This window comes from Arachis duranensis, unplaced genomic scaffold (assembly GCF_000817695.3).
Source record: "Arachis duranensis cultivar V14167 unplaced genomic scaffold, aradu.V14167.gnm2.J7QH unplaced_Scaffold_54956, whole genome shotgun sequence".
In the NCBI taxonomy this organism is placed as follows: Eukaryota; Viridiplantae; Streptophyta; class Magnoliopsida; order Fabales; family Fabaceae; genus Arachis; species Arachis duranensis.
The window spans coordinates 42,482-63,939 of NW_026264954.1; the positions used below are offsets into that span (position 1 = coordinate 42,482).

General features: G+C 45.6%; 4 protein-coding genes across 4 annotated transcripts in view; 1 reads left to right on the forward strand and 3 right to left on the reverse strand.

Moving 5' to 3' along the window:
• LOC107472332 (uncharacterized) overlaps positions 1–646 on the reverse strand; it is a 2,554-nt gene extending 1,908 nt beyond the window's left edge. The window contains exon 1 of the mRNA XM_021134459.2: positions 1–646. This exon is cut by the window's left edge and continues 1,908 nt beyond it. Within this exon, the coding sequence (XP_020990118.1) occupies positions 1–79 (79 nt within the window). The 5' untranslated portion in view covers positions 80–646.
• A 140-nt stretch (positions 647–786) lies between these two features.
• Positions 787–10,679, reverse strand: LOC127744524 (NADH-ubiquinone oxidoreductase chain 4). Its single transcript, XM_052256644.1, has 4 exons — positions 9,451–10,679; positions 7,659–8,263; positions 4,026–4,448; positions 787–1,758 (listed from the first exon to the last, which is right to left on the reverse strand). The coding sequence occupies exons 1-4, from the start codon at positions 9,909–9,911 to the stop codon at positions 1,670–1,672; spliced, it is 1,578 nt and encodes a 525-aa protein (XP_052112604.1). The 5' UTR covers positions 9,912–10,679; the 3' UTR covers positions 787–1,669.
• Positions 10,680–17,438: 6,759 nt separating this feature from the next.
• On the reverse strand, positions 17,439–17,657 carry LOC110277291 (uncharacterized). Its single transcript, XM_052256642.1, has one exon. It carries the CDS (start codon positions 17,655–17,657, stop codon positions 17,439–17,441), a length of 219 nt encoding a protein of 72 aa, XP_052112602.1.
• A 25-nt stretch (positions 17,658–17,682) lies between these two features.
• On the forward strand, positions 17,683–19,111 carry LOC127744523 (probable cytochrome c biosynthesis protein; the record flags this gene model as incomplete). The annotated part of the gene is made up of 3 exons (XM_052256643.1): positions 17,683–18,232; positions 18,314–18,459; positions 18,908–19,111. Coding segments are annotated over exons 1-3 (900 nt in total), but the record flags the coding sequence as incomplete, so codon positions are not given.
• Positions 19,112–21,458: the final 2,347 nt, after the last annotated feature.

A 21,458-nucleotide genomic window follows, 5' to 3' on the forward strand; every position in this document is an offset into this window, starting at 1 on the left:
GACCCGAGCGGAAGTGCGATGTGTCTGGAAACTCGGGATCATAAATGGATTCGAGTACCATTCTGATCGCCTCTTTCATGATCTTTTCTATAGGTAGAACTACTGTAAGCGGTCTAAACTTCGACCCTTATTTCTTTCTTCATATTGTAAAGGGGAGCAAAGCCCGTTTTTTGCTCCCTCTATTGATAGATCAAGGCCCTCCGCCGTCGTTTCAGTGACTCATAAGGCTTCCGCTCAGTTCTTGAGAATGGTCGCCACCTCCCCCAGGACCGGAATGATTATCCCTGCCCGATGGGTCTACATCCATCCCTGAATGTCGTCGGGTACTGTTCACTTCCCCGCCATTCTTGTAACCGTCACCTGTAATCCGCGCTGGTGTGTCCGCACCCCCTGAGTGGACGAGAAAGAAAGGATTTTTCGGAGACTTCGTTCCAGACCCAGGAGTCAACTTTCCCGTATGAGCATTCGGTACATGTATCAGTCCGTGGAAGGAAGAGTGAAAGGGTCACCACTACTGAGGATCTCCCCCCTAATCTTAGATAGGTCGTCTGAGGGTTCGCCGCGGTTCATTGCTGTGCTTACACACTAGGCTACCCTTCTCCGAAAGCTCTGCGGGACCACCTACCACTAGTCTTCGGCCGGAGGGGTTTATTGCATGCACAAAAACGCCGGGACGCAGGCTCCCGAAGAGGGAAGCCCAACGAATGTCAGATGCAAAGCCCCGCACCTCATTAAGATCATATTGGCATACTCTCCCAAAAAAAAAAGAGCAGACCCCATTGAAGACGAGAGTGAGGTACAACAAGGCCATTTCTGTCCACCGCCCTTCTCACGGAGCCGTACGTGGACGTTACCGCTCATACAGCTCCCAGCCGGCAAGCAGTTAGCCTCCCTCTACAAAGAATGGAAGTATGGATGAATCGACATAAAAAAAATAGAGGAATTTTCTTTTTCTTTTCAGCAATAACATGATAAGAGCATCCCTTTCACAAAAACCTACAGGTCCCCCCCCTATCCTGCCTGCCACTTCAGCATCTTGTGATCTTTGAGAAGATCATTACGAGCCCTCTCCTAGAATGTTTTTGTAGATTCCGAAAATTCCATGGTGGATCAGGATGAGTATGTCCTGGATTCCCGGATTCATTCTCATCCTGGAGCTTCCGCTCTCCTCCGGGGAGGGGTTTTTATAGATAGAGAGGTGAGTCGAGGGTAGCCCCCGCTTGACCGATTTATCGGAATCAGAGGAGGTTTGAAGACGCTCGACCCAAACAAGCAACGGCTTCTAAAGTAAAGGAAGGGGGCGCGCTAGCGCTTTACTAATAGAATATCAAGTAAAGGGGACTTTATCATGATCTTAAGAATTTACAACCCTCTTTACTGAGCGAGACTCTACCCAGATCTAAAGAATTCGCCAAAGAGCCTTTTCTTCTTACTAGGAGAGTCAGCAAGCTACCGGAAGCGATCTGGCTCCCCCTTTTAATTTCCAATTCCTTCTTTTCGTTCTACTTAGGTGGAGCAATCCGAACTCTCGACAGAATATAAAAGAGCGTCTTCGAACCTGTGTAGACACCTCAACGAACTCATGCGGACACTCCTCAGCCCGAGCCGAGGACAATCTCTCAAAAATACACATAAGTTGACCCGTTTTTCTTTTCTTTGCTGATTCCTCTCAATTCAATTTGCCATGTTGCACTAAGTTACTTACGTATGTATGCATGCGGTCCGGGAACACTTTGGGGTGAACACCCATCCGAACAAGTAGGGTCAATAGTTCAGCATTTAGGCCGTAACATTTAGCAACAAAAAAATCTTTTACCCAACAAGTGCTCTCCGAACCAAGCTAGATAGTCTCCTATCACTAGGCTCACCAACCGACCTGGACTTTTATTCTGATTATCCCTACCGGATATCAAAACCATAAGGATTGTTTCCAGCCATGAGTTCCCATATTACATAAGCGTTCTTGGGTGGGCTGGGCCATTCCATCAAATCTTTGAGAAGGGGCCCAGCCCAATCTCTTGATGGTCGGCGTGGCGATAGGCTTCGCTTCTACGACAGCCTCCCCAGCCGTTGCAAAGACTGAGCGAGAACGGTAAGGGGCGCACAAAGAATGTCGTTGCGCGGGGATGCGATTAGCCAAGCTGGGGCAAACTAAGCCGTCCGGCCCCCTACCGGATTAGGAATGCGAAGGCCTTTCCTTCGAAAGGAGACCGGGGAAATAAAGAGCTATGCTATTGACCGACCCTTTCGTAGTGACTTCGAATCAAGAGTCCTATCCTTTCTTTTTTATCATTTTGTTTGAGGCGGGCCGAATATAGAATGATATGCAGAAATACGGCAAGAGTTCCAAACCTTTTTTTTGGTGATTGACCAAACAAAGAGGCCTAGATCTATGCCCCTTAATGAATCGAATGGTCCTTCGACCCCTTCATTTGATTCCGACGGCCGACATAGATCTCATGAGACCTGCCCACTATTACTACGAATAAAGCCCTGCCTTTTTCCTTCGCTACTAGGAGAGTAAGCTACTTTTATTAGCGCCGGACCTTGAGTCGAATTGATCGTGTCATGTGCAACGTCCATCAATGATGGTTCATTAATGTCCATTGATTTAGACTCCTTCCCCCTTCCCAACTACGAATAAGATCAAATGATGGTTCATTAATGTCCATTGATTTAGACTCCTTCCCCCTTCCCAACTACGAATAAGATCGAGAGGAGCCCGAAAGCCCCAAAAAACCAAGAACGAAAACGGAAGCCTTTCGATTCACTCCCCATTCTCTCTTAAATAAAGCTCGCCCTCGAGCCCTATTCAACGGGCAGGTCTTTCCCTGTTGTTCTGTTCCCGCCACGAGAAAGACGCACAGAAGAGGTATGCCCAGCGTGCGGAGGATCCATTGAGAGTGTGTCTGTTGTCTCGGTAGGGAACTTTACGAGATTTCCCCTATTGTATTGAATCAATAAAAAAAAATAGGTCAGTGCTACGGCCCTCTATTGTTTGATCCAATATTGACCGGGGACGAGCCCCGACTTCCATAGGTCCTTGGTTTGACCCCCCGTAGTGGTCCTTGCTTTTAATAAAGCGGAGCGGGGCCAATTTCTCGTACTTGCTCAGTGTGCCCCCTTTCGTCGAGTGCCCCGCCCGGTTCACTGGGCTGTTGGCCTACCAAGCACTTGCCCGCTGCTCCTGCCGCCCGCCAAGCGGGCGGAGCGCTCGTTATCCTTACTGTTTTCTATGCCGGGGGCCCTCCCATTGCTCTAGCCATAAGCTATGGCAGCTCCAGCTCGAAACCACGGGGGCCCGCCCTGCGAGGCCAGAGTGGGCTCAGCGGTCAGCCCCCATTCGAATTACGTTAGGGGGTCTTTCGCTTTTGCCTGATCTAGAGAGATACTACGAGTCCTCCGTCCCAGATTCCATCGCCGCGGCCATCTGGTTCACCGGTACTACCAAAGAGTCTCATGCTTACGTTACTACTGTTACTGAAGGTTTTCTTATCTTGGACCACGAAGACCCCGGTCGGTCGTGCTTCTGGTTTCCACTCCCATCATCATATTGATGATAAATCTCCTCGCGCTCTGCCATAAGAACTTGGAGTCCGTATCATGGTGAAGGTAAGGTAACGCTGTGATTCTTGCTCAAAAAACAGACCGAACGCGTTCGAGTTATTGGCTCATCCAACCCGGCAGCATTCATGAGTAGCTCGTTCAACTGTCCCTCGGAGACACGGTCGAGAAGTACCATGCATGGTTGCCCCCCTTCCTTTCTTGCTCTCGGTCCCACCCAGCAAGATACGGCTCAGCCAAAAAACGTGAGCGCCCCTGCGCGAGCCTTATTTTATTAGTCAAGCCAAGCTTTTGCTCCCTAAAGACTAAAGAAATTGATAAAAAAAAGGGGGACTTCTGCAACGGGCTATACCACCCAAACCAACTGAGGGAAGTCGCATCCGCCCCATCGCAAGCACCTACAATGTCATGATCACATTGGTTTACCTTTTATTCTTTGGTAGTTCAACGGACGGTCGCCCCTCCAACAAGAAAAGGTATAAATATGGAAACTTCTCTGCCATTTGGATCGGAGAATTTATTTAGGAAATCGGGTTTTAAATTTCCAGAAACCACACGATTATATAGCCAAAGGGAATACGCCGCGCCTAAAATCATCCCAAGCGCTGCTAATGTGGCTACTAAGCTATTTCTTTGGAAAGCTCCTACTGAGATGGGAAATTCCCCGATAAAGCTGCTAGTACCAGGTGAACTCATATTGGCCAAAGTGGAAGAGAAGGAAATGGTAGAGAGATTCGGCATGGTGCTCACTAAACCTCCGTAATATCTAACGAGTCGAGTCTTATGTCGGTCATATAGAACACCAACACATAGAAAAAGGGCTGAAGGAACCAGTCCATGACTTAACATCGGTGGAATGCTACCTCCAATTCCCTGTATGTTCGATAGAGCCAAAGATTCCCCCCCCACTGATCGGAGTACGCCGATTACCCCCCGAACCGTACAAGATAGTTACCGCCTATCATACGGCTTTCTAACTTCACTTTTTTTCTGGTCGTTCCGCTCTGTCGATCGATGGTAGTATAAGAGATCTGATCTGTAAACCCCCGAAATGATTTACATAATGGTTCCTGCTTTCTAACCAGAGTTAGCATTTATCCCCCCGGGTCATACTTACTTGAGTATCACATCGTAGACCCCCGCCCCAACTAACTCTATCTTCCTTATCAGTGAACCGGAGATAGTGCATAGGTACTTTTCAATGCAGCGGGGACGAGACGACGTGACATACTACGATCACGTACAGGAGTGCTGCCCTTCGGCTCGGCAATATGGAACCTCTCAACTGCTCCCGTTCCTTTATGAGGTCCTATCGGGATAGGTAGGCCCAGCCCAAGCCTTTCCCCTCCCCCCTGCTTAGCGTTCCACTTGTGATCCTGGATGCTGTGGAGGATTTGAAAAAAGCGCCGGAAAGTTCCCCCTCCCCCTCCATAAGAACCTTTTTCTCTTTCCCCCTCGAGAAAGAGAAAGAAGAGAAGAAAGGGTTGATTATCTTCTTAAATGTGAACGGCCCTATCTTGTCTTGCATCGAAAGGTTTTTCGTGCTATACACCACGTTGAGAAAGGACCAGCCTCCTATGTACCGTACCATTTTTTTACCCCGAGAGGGAGGTCCTCCTTATGATGCTATGGACGGCTGTCCGAAGTGCAAGGGGTAAACTCGGACGAGGATAGGATTGTGCGCGCCGGGCCCTCCCTTCGGGTGTCATATTTTGGCCGAGTTTACCGTACCTCTGGCCCTTATGTTACGCGACCGTAATCTTTTTTTACGTCCCACCGCTGTTACGCCAGAAATAAAAGGTTCCACACGAGCTCCCGTTCTGCGGCGTGGTGGCAGGACCGATAGGAGATTGGCTCCGGGTGTAGATAGGGTAAAATCCGCAGGAGTCATGCAAATACATAGGCCCCTTCCCCTCTCTTTTAGATGAATGGGGTGGTTTATAACGTTCCGATCTACGGTCCCTCGGAGCGAGGGGTTAGGCAGGTAGTATGGGCCCTCTGAAAGCCAGCTATGTGTTGTGCGGCTCCCGCGAAGCGAATGAAGGGAAGCTCGAAGAGCTTACGCTTACTCTCAGCCTCTTTGATTGGTAGGCGGGCGGCTAAGCCCCCTACTTTAGATTCCATTCAGAAGGGTAATTTTCTGTTGTCGTGACGCTTTGCTTTGGTTAGGCCGACTACTAGACTACTAGAGGTTACTTCTAGCTTCTATAGGGGCCTTTCCACTTTGGTGTAGTTTTAGTTTGTATTGGTACTGAATGAACATATCAAACAAAGGCGAGCAGTATAAGCCCTTCTCCGGCCTGGGAAAAGCTGCGAACTCTAGAAGCGTTGGCGTTGTTCACCTTTTGACACGAACACTCTTCCGTTCTCAGCGTAAACCCGCCTTAGAGATTGAACGGCAATAAGATAAGTCGACGTTCAATCTAAGACAGCGCTGATGGCTTGTAGTGAACAGCCCCCTTATTTACCAACCGAAAGCAGCCTTTGGTACTTAACTTAAGTGGTTAAGGTTTGGAACCCAACCCTTGCTACTATGATAGAAAGCCGTTTGCTTGTTGCCAAACCCTTCGCCTTTCTTTCTTTAGTTTTGAATCAAAGTAGGTCGCGACTGTTGTATTTATGTTTAGTAGGTCGAGGGAAGCTACCGCTTATACGTCTGCTTCCTCGTCTTGCTTCTGGCAAAGCTTTTGATCTGATCCAACTGAAATCCCGCATATCTGCAGCGCTCAATATGCGGCTACGGCTAGGCGATCATATCGTGCCATAAAACAATTTGATATGTCTAGAGAGATCCCCTAGATATACAGATAGAATGGATGTTCATGGATAGACATACATTCCATTGATTCTTAGTTTTGGGGCTGAAAAAGCTCGTCGATCCAAATGAATCATTCTTGTGGTCTCTCTTCGCCCCCGCCCCGAAACTGATCCACAGCACAGCGCCCATTCGCTTCGCGCGCGGGAAGGCAACGAAGTTCAGTTCATGAGACCGCGGCGGAGTGGGGCAGCCGCGACACGAAGTTCCTTACCTTAGCTGGATCTCGCTGGTGCCACCTAAACGGTAAGTAGGCGACGGATGTGTGACGTTTGGAGTTGTCGTTCGTGCACCTGTCCCCAATGGAAGAATGAGTGATCCGTTCCCCTGCGGATCATGGCCTTACCACTCGGTCCCCGATGGCCTGCGGGGGATTCGGTATAGCAGCTTACGTTATGTTGCGCTGCGCGTTCCTGCTGGACACGTGTTAGCTGTAGGAAGTATGGTTCCGAAAGTGACTTCGGTTCGCCAGTTCAGGCTCAACTCCTCGCTTTACGTTATAGGACCTACACTACAGGTCGGGCCGGGGCTCTGCGCTCTTTCTTTCTGTGTGGGACGATGCCGGGGAGAGAAGGGAATGCGTCGAGGCGGCGAACAGCAACAACACAACTACATTTTTTCTTTGCCCTCCATCCATGAGATGAGCCCAGTGCATTGGACCGATGGATAGGAGAACTGAGCTGGCCTAAAGCTTGGGCGCTCTACGTACGATGCGATGTAGACTCCATCAGATATCTTTCAGATGGATCAAGAAAAGTTTTCTTATCAATAGATAGAAATAGGAGATTTCCCCTTATTATTTTTATTTTATTGATGGATTCCCTCTATTTCTTTCGATCTATCAGAACGGATCAGGCTATCTATCTATCAATCGATTTGAAAATAGCACGTTCATCTCGCTTTATCTATTTCTTTCGATCTATCAGAACGGATCAGGCTATCTATCTATCAATCGATTTGAAAATAGCACGTTCATCTCGCTTTTCGTTCATTTCCGCCACGCCAACATAGCTTCAAATAATAAGAAGCAGGCGAAGCAGCTAGAAGCGCTCGCTTCTAGCCCTTGAATTCTTATTCACGAATGAATTGGGAAAGCCAACACAAAGATTCGATTCTGACTTCGTAGAGCCGGTGCTGCTGTTGCCTGCGCGTAGGGTGTCCCCCACTCCCGTCCCGGGGCGCTAAGGGGCTGAAGTTTTTGAAACAGACGGCAATGTTTTGCTGACGCCTTGAATCAAGCTTTTGTTGCGACATGCTATGTTTTCTCCCCCATTGCTAGTAGGTTGATGGGTCGCACGCCCGGCACACATGTTTTGGCCTTGTCTTGTGTGTCCATAACTAAAAATAGGTGACCTAACGGCCGCCGCCCGACTAAACATACCAATAGTCACCAGATTCATATGGGCTACTGAGGAGTAAGCAATGATCTTCTTAAGATCGATCTGTCTTGAAGTGGTCAAGGAAGTATATATTATAGCAATCGCGCTTGGAGTATAAATGAAAGGAGTGGAACAAAGTGTTGCTTCGGGAAACATGGGTATTGAAAATCTTAAAAACCCGTGGGTTCCCAATTTTGAAGGAATTCCTGCCAAGATGACGGATCCTGCCGTAGGCGCCTCTACATGAGCTTCGGGTAACCAAATATGAACTGGTACCATAGGCACTTTGACGGCGAAAGCGGCGAAAGAAGCAATCCATAGAAAGATTTGGCGCCGCTCACTAAATTCTGTGGTTAATGATATTTGTAAATCGGCGGTCCCTGTTTGGAAAAGAATCAACAGAATAGCTAATAGCATAAAAACAGATCCAAGTAAAGTATAAAGGAAAAACTGATATGCTGCCTTGATCTTTCTTTGTCTCGAGCCCCATACCCCTATAATAATGGTAGAGTAAGGGGTGGCCCCAAAGCGGAATTTAGCGGTGGTGGTTGGTCGAAGCTCCAGTAGGTAGCCACTCCCTTCTCAGGGAACCGTACGTGAGACTTCCGCATCATACGGCTCCGCCCCGAGCTTCCGTCGTCGGCCCTTGTCATTAGACCACTATCTATGCATGTATATTAAGCCTGGACTCTCGAATCTTTTGCTTCTCGGGTGGCGGCGAACAATGCAGCTTGCGTTGCGGGCCCGCATTTTGTATTGAAGAGGGGCCCGGCCCACTTCTCGCCCGAAAGAACCGCTCACTAGCTAGCCGGACTAGTGGGGGCCCTATCTGGAGACATACTGAAAACCATGCCCTTCGAACCGAACGCAACGCCCGTCTTCCAAATCAAAAAAAGGGCTCGTTGGGAAGAAAGATGGAGTGCGGCCTGTAGAGCACATGTAACGCCCTGTTATTATTATGCGGGTTGCTCACGCAGTGGATCTCTCTCTCTAGATATCTAGAGAGACGTGAAATAGCCTTTATTTATTTATTTTATGGCCGCCCCCCGACTTACGGCTTTACGCTACTACTACTGTGATGTGAGCGGTTTCCTCCCGTTTGTTTTAGCAACTTCTCCTAAGGTCTCCTCACCAAGAGCTCCCCGGCGACGACAGAGGAACCAACCCGCCCGCTGTGGCGGGGCGGCTTTTTTTTCACAATAAGACCTGGACGATTATCCCTACCCTCGGTAGCTTACGAGTTTACGTCCATCCCTGGTTGGGTACAGTTTCCTTTCGATTTCTCCCTTGTAGCCGTTACCCGAATTCGCGCAAGTGTGTCCACACCCCCCAAACTGACTTGACGAGGAATCCATTCTCGCGAACAAACACAACCCCTACACACACCTAGGAGCTCCCCTTCCTGCATATCCATACAAGACCCGAGTAGGCGGGTCGAGGTCCTACGAGGTAACCACTACTCGGAGTACCCTCCCAAAAGGAAAAAGATGTGTCTGTCGGGTTCGGTTCGTCTTAGTTGGGTTGGGCGGGTTCGACCAGAAATGCTATGCTTACGCACAAGACTACCCCTCTTCCCGAAAGCTTCGCGGGGACTACTTTACGACGGACGACCGCCCGTAGGGGGTTTACTGCACAAGGCCCCTGCAGAGGAAAAGCTTTATCCCAGCGAAAAGAAGATGCTCAGCTCCGCACAACATAGGGATTAGCACGCTTTCGGGAAGAACATAGAATAGTAGAGGATCCAGCATGCGGAACACGGCGATCATTAGAAATTCACGAATTAGAGATGCTGTAATATACTCTTTACCATAACTTCTCATACCAGACCAACCCACTAAAATACAAATAGGGATCAGAAATGTGGTCAATATCACGAAGAAAAAAGAGAGACCGTCTATACCCAAATAAAAATTGATGTTTTCATAAGGAAGCCATCGAAGGCTTTCCACAAATTGAGATTTGGCCGTAGAAGGATCGAATTGTATCCGAGGAACAGGGGAATACAAAAAAGTAATAAGAGAGGCACACAGACCAATCAATCGTATCGGTCGTATTCTTGAATTTGGAATGAAAATAGGAATAATGCTTCCTAGCACGGGACACAGAATAGGACCACTTAGATCAGAATAGCATTCACAGAAATGTTCTAACATAGAGTAGAATCGAACATTGAAGAGATTAGTTAACAACAGTAAAAAGATGGGCGCCTAATTCCAATACTATAGGGGTCTATCAGTACAAGTCAGCTGAACACCGTGATTGATGAGTGGGTAGGTGGGTTAGGTGCGCCTCTCGTCCAGTGGGAAGTATTGAGGCGAGTCTCCTCCCCCCTTCCTTTTTCTACTTTTCCTCTCTCCTTTTGCTTGTGCTTCTACCCGGGCTTTTCATTTTTATAGATTTATATATAGAGACCCGAGGAAATTTTTATAAGATTCATTGCTCGATTTTGCATGCTCTGCTCCCAAAATGCGGATCGAGGGCAGATCCGGGTTGGTCCGGAAAGTCATGGGAGAGGCGGGCTAAGTAAAAGAAAAGAATTTTATATTCTAAATGGAGCTATGCCGACTTACGTACGTCTCGTTGACCAAACGATCAGGTATACCACGCCACGTATAATCCCCTCTTTCTATAGAGGAGAGAGAAAGAAAAAGAAAAGATATAGCGATCGTACCGTATTGTTCGTTTCTACTTTACGTTATTTTCCTCGGTTTTTTACATTACATAAGGCCTTGGAGGGCTTACTTAGCGCAAGCGCTAAGGATCTAATCAGAGTCAAACTTGGATTAAAAAAAACACACACACATTTTTTTCAAAAAGTCTCAAAGTCCTCGTTGAGAGTCGCTCTGCGAGACGTCCAGTAGTCTCTGACTTGGTCTTCGAATCGTATCAGCCCGTTCCCAGCTTCAAGAGATGGTATGAAAGCACGCAATTATATATAATATAATATAAAAGATGCTTCTCCTTCTGTAGTAAGGAAGACCTTATGACTATCAAGCATCCGATTTCGTTTTCTATTGAGTTAGGAAATGCAACAGGTCTACTAACATCAAAGAGAAGGGTTGGACTCATCGATGGTAGGAAAAGCTGAGATAGCTGTATCCGAAATATCATACATAAGATGATCTTACTCTGATCAGACCGAGGCGAAGACAGACAGAGAAGGTGGTTATCCTATTTTTATGATATCTTACCCCGGCATATAATAAGGCTTATGCTACTTCTTTAGCAAAGTTGCCGTATACACACTAGAAAGAGTTGGCGAAAGCCAGGGATTCCAATCTTGAAAGCATTAATTCTATTAAGCAACGGGCAAAGAAAGAATGTTTGAGCTGAGACGGATAGATTGAGAATGTCTTAGAAGAGAGATGATAAGCCCCTTCTTCCTATGAGGGGTGAAGAAGACCAATTGTTGCTATCTCCTTAGCTCAGATTGACTTTCTAACCTTCCTTGATTCAGAAAGCTTATCATTGAGGGGCAGGGAAGTCAGATTAATGCGTTCGGATGGCTAAGATCACTCGCCAAAGAATAGAGGAGAGTTAAGAGGTTTGAATCCGGAGACAATGCCATATAAGACAACTCAGGTAAGCAATTCTAAAGGCCGAAGTCTTTGAAAGACCTTACTGCTAAAAGGTAGGCAAGTAAGTAGGCTCTGAAAGCCGGATTCTATTCAGCAGGTGCTAACAGCTATATCCTAATATTGAGTTTGACATCGCCCTGCCCTTCTATGCCATGGATTAAGAGTTCTATGGAGTTAAGAGTCCCCGGAGTTTAGTGTAGTTAGATTGCCGTTGCCATAGCAGCAGGAGAGAAGTCTAACTTCAAACCTCCAAGAAGCCTGGGGAAAAAAGCCATGGATTCTCTTATTCTTCCTTCACAGAACTTCCTAAAGGGAGCCGTTGAATTACCAGAAGTGTGATCCCTAAGGAGGAAAGCCGGACTTTCACTTTACTGATATGAAATTCGTCTTTCTATTTTGATTAGAATACCAGCCCTACTGGAATCTTTTCTATTTACAGGTCTGCATGCATCTGAGAAGTCCAGTCAGGCAGAAAGGAAGAAAGAACAACCATAACTTTAACGAGAAAGAAATCCGGGGCGAAAGAAAGTCATCCTTTCTTACCGGAGCAGGCGAGAATTCCTAAGATAGACTTAGACGTCCTGTCAGAATAGATCTTTCCGGGGGATTCCGACCTCCCCCTCAGAATGAATGAAATGACATATAAGAAAAGATGATCGCTACTTATGATGAAAGGCCGTAAAAGCCCAGTCCTGCATCTGAAAAGCTAGGAAATTCAGTTTGATCTGACCTAGGCTGATCCGTATATGACCTTGTATTCTCATTCAAGACCTGGTGGGGAATCCCTACCAGAAGAAGATCCTGTAGGCGAGGCAGTAACTAAGGAAAAAAAAAGCCAGTAATCCCTAAGAATCTCTTATCCTTTTCCCTGGGAACGAGGACTGAGTTCCAGAATTCAGGAAAGCACTAAAACCGGAGATTGAGCTCCTCTAAATCCGATAAATCCGAAGTCAGGAGTTAACTCCTTCGAAATAGTAGTTTCCCCGGGAGAGAGTTCCATTGACTTACCGATGCAGCAAAGAAGGAAATAGTCTGATATCGTTCGTGAGAAATAGCCATTCTTTACTCTTCATTCGCGGGAAGGTAGTTATGAGGCATAGCTTAGGGGGAATGCTAGAGGAGGAAAAGGTCTTTATTCTCTCTTTCAGTAAAGACCAATCGTAGGCAGGGGTTACGTGGTAGTAATTAGTCCTACTAGCCCTACTGAAAGAAAGTTTACATGTTGGGCCAGGCATAGTTTACTTACTAAGCCCGATAAGACCTCTTACTATTACTAGCTAGACTGTTTACCTACCAATAGACAGGCATGCGCATACTGGTTTACCTAGACTTAAGACTGTGAGATTCTATTCTTAGCCATATTCTTAGATATTTCCTAGGAGAAAAAAGCTCTATACACTGACTAGCGGAGATTGACCTTACCCGCATTGACTTACTTACCATACTGTACTTACCTTACTGCACAGACAATACAGAAGGTTTTTCCTTCTTTAATCTGTCCCTCATCTCTGTCTTCAATGTCAGGTCAACAAGTTCACTGCCCTAAACCTAATACAAGGACAGACTGTTCTAAGAGTTTCTTTGTGCATATCCCTATAAGAAGAAGTTGAATTAGGTAGTAGCTTCAGCGCTTTATACTCTCTCTCAAACCTGAACTAAGTCCAAACAGTTCCCTGTAAGAAAGCCTATCTCAGGATACTGACATCAAGAAGTTCCACCTAATCTAAGGACACAGAGTTAACTGACAGACCTGTAAGAAACCTCATCTAAGTCCAATTCATTCCAATAGTTTATTAAGGTTTTCCTTTTTCTCTGTCTCAAATCTCTTTCATCCAAGTAACCCCAGATTTCCAGATATTAGGAACTACGGAATGAAGTCTTATTGGAACTAGCGGGACTCATACAATCTCAGGCTTTGGCTCGCTCCTCGCTTTTGTTCAATTAGAAATATAAGATAAGTACAAGTTTGATAGGGAATGAGCCCTCAAGAATGGGACGGCAGCGGACCGCACTCAGAGACAATTTGGGCTTCATCTTGGTTTCGGATGGCAAGATGCTTTGCCGTGCAAAATCTATGTTGTTGGCTACCTTCTTGTGGGCTAGTTGAGACTTGTCCTACTTGTTGGCTACGTTCAGCAGCTACAGAGCAGTCTTTCGAGTTCGGATTAGTTGATGGCTTGGTTTGAGCTTGGTGCACGGTTGAATGAGGTATTCAGGGGCGCGCTTCTTTCAGAGACTGAGTTATCAGCAAAACATCGGGATGCTAGGAAACTTCCAGTATATCCTTCTTAGTCTTTGGTTACCCATGTGAACCTACAGGACATGTTGGCAAAGAAAACGCCAAGTGGCAAGTGGTGAGGGGAAAAGCCTAAAGATCTGAAGCTGGATGCTAGCAGCAGGGGAAAGTAGATAGGCATTGCTTCCAAGGGAGGTTAATAACAGGGTTTCTACTTCAATACTGGACTACGGCTCAGTTAGAAGCTAATGTTGCTGAATCCCTTCCACGGCAGAAGTTCCCGGGATCAGTAGATCTTCAGCTCAGGGTGATTGGAGGATTGATTTACGGTTGCTTTGATCTATAGTACCTCTACCGGCTTGCGTAAGTCCAATATAACTCCAGAGAGCAAAGAAAGGAATCAACAGCAAGATCATCTTATGATCTTTGCGCCTACTTCATCTTACTTAGGCTTCGGGAAGTTAATAAAGACTTTAATTAGGTCTGGCAACGCATTCTATATCTCTTTTTAAGTCGAATGCAGGTATGAAACTAGAATGAACTCCTGTACGGCGGCGTATTAGCCTAAGCAGCCGCTTGATTTAGTGTTACCCCTTAAACAGCATTTACTACGAAGTTGCTTCCCACGTAGGCTAAATAATAGGCTTATTTAGGTCTGGAGTCCCCGATCTCGGAAGGGATTGAACCATAAGGCTAGTCTTAGCAACAGCAAGAGAATGACTTACCTCCGGCTTCCTCGGTCGGGCTGGTAACACAACAGAAATAAGAAAGAGGAAGCTTCTATTCTGACTTTCTGGCCTAGCGCATTAAGAGCTTAGAAGGACTTAGATGACGGATGCTGTATAGCTGCTCTTTCGAGTTCGTAGTGCCTACTACCCAAATCTCAAATATATAGAAGAAGTCAAGGCCAGAAACATCAATTCAGACTTTCTTCCTTCTGAAAAAGATAAAGAGTCTGACTTCGTTTACCAGGCTGCCCTCTCCTTTGAAGATGAAACAGGGGCTTGAAAAAGACTTAGAAGAAGCTAACTTGTGATCTTTCTAAGAAAGGAAGGGCTTTCTTTCATACTTTACATTCCTGGGGAAACTCTATAGTTTAGTTTTTCATCCTTAGTTACAGCCTTTTCTGCCTTCTTATGGCTGATCCTACCTCCACATTCTGACCAGATTAGGCCTATAGCAGAAAGATCAAAGCTTAACTATCAAGACTATAGGTCCCACAAAGAAAAACTCCAAACTACCAATAAACCTAGACCTCAACCTTAAAGAACATAAAGGCTGAATGAGAAGGCAAAGCTAGCAGCCTCTAAGTCATTCTCAATCCCAGGGGCCAGTCAGAAGTTTCCGATTCCTATTTAGATAGTGTTGAAAGGCCTTCCTTTATGGATTCTTCTGTCTATTGAGTCCCCATCCAGTCAGCGACTGACTAAGATTCAGTCTCAAGCTCGGTATGAAATGCCACTCTTAGTGAGTAGGCTAGCTAGGACAGTTAAGACTTTGATCTTGATACTAGCCCCCCCATGAACAAAGTCCTGATACAGAAAAGCCTAAGATTCCTCTGTCTATATACACTGAGACGCCCTTTCAGTAGAAAACTTGTAAGTATTTATTTAGTTAGAGTCCAGCTGTGATTGAGACAGAAAAGAATGGTTTAGACTCCTATTTACCGGGTATTTAGAAAGGAAAGTCTTTGAAAGCCTTTACAGCAGTGGGATATGCAGCAGTAAATTTAAGTAAGTCAGGGATTTCCTTCTCCTCAGCTGTGTCGGATGCAACTGATGAAAGACCAGCAAGAAAGCAAGCAGTCATTACTTACTATCAAGTCCGGAAGAAAACCATTTGGAAGGGACCGGAAAGCCTAAGAATTTACTAATCCCGCCTTTGATTCACTTTCCACGCACTCATATTATCTTCGCCTGTGAATCACTGGCTATCAGGAATAAGGACTATCGCAGAGTCCAGGAACCTTTCTTTGTGACCTTTAGAATTAGAAAAAACCTTTCCCCTTACTAGAAAAAATAGGGCTTATTACTAAATAACCGGGAGAGAAATGCAACTAGGGGATAAAAGCTGGGTAGAGTGGAGCCTTTTTTTAGTAGCCGAAACCCCAAAACTCTTTTCCAGAGATTCCAAAAAATGCATGAGCTATGGTAACCACGCCGCATCCATCGACTTTTATACGAATTTGAATTCGGAAGTTAAGAAAGCACAATTCAAGGTTTTTGAACTAGCAGCTTGACCCGGCTTACCTTTAGTAGAAGTCTTGAGTCCGCCAAGCAACTAGCCAGCTAATCTCTCTAATCCATAAGCTAATGAGTAAGGAAGGAGATAGAGATAGAAAACTAAGCCATTTCCACTACCCGCTATAGGTTCTTACTCCAAGATGTAAAGTAAGTTTAGATTGTCAGTTTCATTTCGTGAACCAGCAACAGATCCTACTATTAGTTTATGGTCTCTGCCTTTCTTTACTATGTTCCTATCTATGGATCTCGTGTAAAAAAGGACTTCTCGCTCAGGTACAATGGCTAGTTGGAAAGCCTTTCAATTCAAGCCAATCTCTTGATTCACATGAATGTGAAACCCGTAGCAACCGATCCTGCATACCAATCATCCGCCGCTTACAGTAATGGCACTAAGCCAAGGTTTCTATGGATTCAGTCCTGTGGAAAAATACATATATTAGGTAGGGCAATTCAGTTAGTAGTGTCACCGGTCAATCCTTGGGACACTAGCGAGTCCGTCCTTAACCTAAAAATGGGGTCCATGAAGCCTTAGATACTCCAAGCCTCAATCTTTATTGTCCTTGAACCTAGACCATGGAAGTATGGTTATAGTCCCATTCCATTAGTGGGATCCATAGCCTACGGGTCTTTCCCAAGCCAGTAAAAGAAGAATTCGAGGACTACCCTAAGCCTACAAGTAGGCAGGACTTTCAGTTACAATGTCTAGGTTGGGCAAGCTTGGATGCCCCTACTCCCAACAAGTTGCTGGTCGGGATCGTGAAACTATCGCTGTTTGGTCATAAGGATAATCGTTTTTATCTTATTAGGTCAGGGCCTTTCTTAAACCACTAGCGGCCCGGGGGTTACCCGCGATTGGTAATGGCATAACCAGAAGGACCCCCCTAAAATCATAGGGTCAGGGGCGGGCCGGCCATAGGTTCGAATCCTGCCACCTTTCTTGTGGATCATCCTGTGGTTACCGGATGATGGGAATAACAAAGCAGAATTTTTTTTGAATAAGCACACACAGCACGAAATGTCAATAATATATGAATTGTTTCATTATTCGTTATTTCCGGGTCTTTTCGTTGCATTCACTTACAACAAGAAAGAACCACCAGCGTTTGGTGCAGCACCTGCATTTTGGTGCATTCTTCTTTCTTTCCTTGGTCTTTCGTTCCGTCATATTCCTAATAACTTATCAAATTACAACGTATTAACCGCTAATGCACCTTTCTTTTATCAAATCTCAGGGACATGGTCTAATCATGAGGGTAGTATTTTATCATGGTGTCGGATCCCACGTTTTTATGGATTCCTTCTTTGTTACCGGGGTCGACCCCAAAGCCATAATGTCTCAAAACGAGGAGGCCATAGAGAAGTTTTTTATTACTTTGTCTCGAACTTCGTGAAGAACTCCATTCTATCTCTCCCTCGTTACGAACAAAAAAGTGGGGCTGCGCCCCAGTTGTACACTCCCTTCGTTCTACGAACCCTTGTTGATTCTGAACTTCGTTCGCGAAGGAACCGGACGTTTGACGGGCCAGCCCTTTTTTATGCGCCGCTTTACCCTGAAAGGAAATTGAGCTTTGCTCCTCTAGGTGCTAGGCGCTCCCGTGGTTCGCGAGAAGGAAAAAGAAGGACTCATCCTTTGTTGCATCTGGCGCGAGATGATAAAGAGAGAGCTTCGTCTATCGATGAACAGCGGATTGACGGAGCTCTTGGCATTGCTTTGTTTTTCTCTCCTTTCCTATCAGCGAGTTCCGATCCTTTTGTTCGAAATTTCTTCGTTCGTACCGAACCGCTTGCAGAATCAAATCCTGTTCCACAAGATCCTATATCAGCTATACATCCTCCTTGCATTTATGCCGGAGACGTCGCCAGTGCTATGGCATTTGGATTATGTAGATCAAAAATGATGAACGGGATTGTGGCACTCCACTCGCCGCCAATGCGGAAGGATGCCGCCGAAAAGAAGGGAACGCTGCTTCGCTCCGCTGGATGCGTCGGATCCCGTATAACAAGGGATCTTTTTAACAACAAATTCAAACATGTGGTCGCAAAATGCTATCCAGCTCTTTTGTTGCGTAGCAATAGAAGCCTGCTCATGCTGCTTTGGCGGCGCTTTTTCGCCTTCTCTTCGCTCTGGACAGGAGCGCTAGTGGGCACGGGGAGGGAGCAGGCGAAGCGTGTCATTCGTAATGAACAGAAAGATACCACTACTTCGCCTCTTTGTTGGAGCGCCGGCGCGAACACAGTGGTATCTGACCAGGACCAGAAACTGATTCGAATTTGGATCTTGACATGTCGGTGGTTTTTAACCGTGGGCATCATGCCAGGAAGTTGGTGGGCTCATCATGAATTAGGTCGGGGTGGCTGGTGGTTTCGGGATCCCGTAGAAAATGCTTCTTTTATGCCTTGGGTATTAGCCACAGCTCGTATTCATTCCGTAATTCTACCCCTTCTTCATTCTTGGATCTCGGTTCTTAATATTGTGACTCTTCCATGCTGTGTCTCAGGAACCTTTTCAATACGGTCCGGATTGCTAGCTTCCGTTCATAGTTTTGCTACAGATGATACACGAGGAATCTTTTTATGGCGGTTCTTCCTTCTAATGACCGGCATATCTATGATTCTTTTCTCCCAGATGAAGCAGCAGGCATCGGTCCGTAGAACTTATAAAAAAGAGATGGTTGTGGCGCGAAGTACTCTTGTGTACCTCATATAAAATAGCGTGAGAGAAAGAGATCTATAGTCGGTCTCTTTCAAAGCGAAGAACAAAGGACCTTCGACGATGAAGGAGAAGAAGGAGTAGTGCCCCTCGGGACAATTCCTTTTTCTTTGTTCTCTGTTCCGTTCCTGATGTTCAACTAGTCATTAATGGTAGGCTTCATTGGTACTACCCTTTCTTTTTTCGGTATGCCGCTCCGCGAGCAAGGAGCGAAAGAACCAAGTGGGTTGTGGTCATGTCAGAATTTGCACCTATTCTTATCTCTTTAGTGATCAGTCTGCTAGTTTCTTTGATCCCACTCGGTGTTCCTTTTCCCTTTGCTTCCAATAGTTGGACCTTTTCTTTCGGTAAATTTTGTTTAGATTTCCAATTTTTATGTCAGATTCTCCAATTAGTTCTTTTTTTACTTTGGCTATCCCAATCCATCGGAGACTTTCTAGTTTTCGCAGCATGCGATGGAGTGGTCGGTGCGGAGGGTCCGCCTTCACCGCCCGTTGTGCAGATTCCGGAAGCACCTCTGGGGGCCCCAGAACTTCACCCCGAACCACCTGTCATTCCAGTATTGGACGAGCCTCTCCAGCCAGACGTACAAAGAGAAAGAGAACTTAAAAAAAAGTTCCTACTTTATACTTTAGGGGAATTTCCAAGCCTCAAGAGAATCTCGGAAACTGTCCGAGTGCAAAGCTTGGTTGAAAGACGGATAGAAGCCGCATTGGTTCATCTAGGCTTTTCCCCCTATAGTATTTTAATGAACCGGGATAATATTAGGTGTTTAGTCTTTTATCATAAAAAGCGCGCGCTCTCCCTGCGCACATACCGCACTTATCTGAATGAGATTTCCCGATTGGGAACCCGGGACACCCGGGCTTTTCAAAGGGTTCTCTGGGCTATTCAGAGCTCGGAGATATTCCTCTATGCTATGTATGAATGATCTTTTCTATTTCATAGGAGATCTTGGTCCTTTATGTTTAGTTCTTGCATTAACCGGACATAGCCATTTTAGTGGTGATTTGCGTCTGTTGTTCCTTTTTCTTTTCTTCTTTTTTTATCTCGGAGGAGATCTCCATGGAATTTTATATATTCTTTTTGACGATTTTGACAAGTCGCTTTTTCATGTCACCGGAAATGGTCCTATGGGAGATTGCCTTAGTACTAGAACTCATATTCCTGTTTGGCTTCAATTATAGAGAGAAGAAGGAAAACAACCAACTTCCTATGTGGGTCTTCTTCTCTTTCATTCTCCTCTTCCTTCTTCCGAGTTTCTATATATTTTATTCAGGAGTTTTCCGCTATATTAATTTACTTTTAGTGATTCTATTATCCGCCGCGGGGGCAGGATGTGTTCACTTCATGTGTCTCAGTAAGACAGAACGGGGAGAAACATTAGGATTGTGGGTTTATATAATCTCGAATGTTTTTTTGGGTTTCATTCTTAGAAAAGAAGGCGAGACCTTCCCCAAAATAACAATCTGCTTTCTCGTTGCCATTCTTTGCTTGTTCATCTTATTATGGCTACTAAGTAAAATAAAAGACCAAACAATCTATTCCGTTCTTTCAGAATCAAAGACCACACTTCGGGGCGTTTTCTTCCCTGCATTATATGTTCTAAATCGCTTATTTTTACATGATTCTTCTGTGGATATGAGCCTTTGGATAGCTAGCCTCTTTATTCAAATTCTCGTTCTTCTGCTGCTTAAATTCATCCTTAAAAAGGAAGATGAAGATCCAGATAGAGAAGGATGAAGGGGATAAGGTATATCTCCCTAAGCGAGTTGGGTCTTCGAATCCTTATTCGGGAGAGAAAAAAGTCTACAGGGAGGGCTGACACTAGTAGGCACGGGCCGAAGTGTCAAAAAATAGCGTTCTGGGGTGTAAAGTTAAGCTGGCGGAGGCCCCAGCTTAGAGTAACTGCCCGATAAGGTCAGTGAGGTTCCACCAGTAGTGAACTGAAGGATTTTTCTTAAAGTTTACTACAGGTGGAAGAAGACAGGCGGGAGTGAGCCGAGCGAGAGCAAAGCAAGTTCCAGTGGTGGGCTGTCGGTCTGGTCTCCTTTTAAACAAACATAGTAAGGTAATAAAAATGTCAATGCTAGATTAAGGAGGGGGGGAGGGAAATAACTCTACCCTAAGCATTTTTCTTACTTAGCTCCATTGCCATATAAAGGCGAGCAGCCCTTATAGCATAGCTAACCGCTAACTTATAGCCTAGCCGCCGTGCCCTTTTTCGATTTGATGAACCGGCCGTGATAAATAGCCACTGGTAGGAGGATATGGAAATAGAGTATAAAGGGGGACATTTTCAGTATGTCTGTCGCCAGTAGTCCCAGTGAAAGGGGGTAAATATAGAGTGCACATTCCTTCTTCGTTAAGCGTGTAAAATAGAGCAGCTATGGTCTTCGTCCCGGGTGGGGGCAGGTTCTAGTCAGAGTTTCCAATGTAGGTGAAAGAAGGTCTTGTAGAGAAATCGAGTAAGAAGGTAGTACAGGGAGGGGGCTTATCCGCTGGTCGTATGAAGTCACTATAGCGGGTGAACTATACACTCAACACAAACCCAATTCCGGCGAAGTTAGACTCTCTCTAGAAAGTAATTATGAGATTTCGTTGAGCTATAAAAGGAATTCCACTAAGAATCTTACCACCACCACTATATGATATTTCTATAAAGAAAGAACTTTTTTTCTTATCTTCTTTATAATTGCAAAAAAACGAGTGAAAGAGGACCAAAGATAAGGGATCTAAGGGTCCCCAAACCAGAGGGAGAGGGATATGGAACTACCTATGTTCCATTGTACACTGCTAGCATAGAGTCCCCTGTCCATGCTTTTCCAGGCAAAAAGAGGTTGCAACCCTATTCCTATTCTGGTATTTAGCTTTAATGACTCTAGATAAGAGTTTCTCACTATTTTCAGCAACAAAGAGACCAGTTGAGCTTA

What these genes read in the sequence shown, in the direction of transcription:
- LOC127744524 (XM_052256644.1), bottom strand. Translation starts at nt 9,911, where the DNA reads ATGTTAGAACATTTCTGTGAATGCTATTCTGATCTAAGTGGTCCTATT. An exon ending in AGCGTGCTAATCCCTATGTT is followed by an intron (nt 8,264 to 9,450) that starts GTGCGGAGCTGA and finishes CCCTTACTCTAC; the next exon opens with CATTATTATAGGGGTATGGG. An exon ending in GCGTGCGACCCATCAACCTA is followed by an intron (nt 4,449 to 7,658) that starts CTAGCAATGGGG and finishes CTTTGGCTCTAT; the next exon opens with CGAACATACAGGGAATTGGA.
- LOC110277291 (XM_052256642.1), bottom strand. Translation starts at nt 17,657, where the DNA reads ATGCAAGGAGGATGTATAGCTGATATAGGATCTTGTGGAACAGGATTT.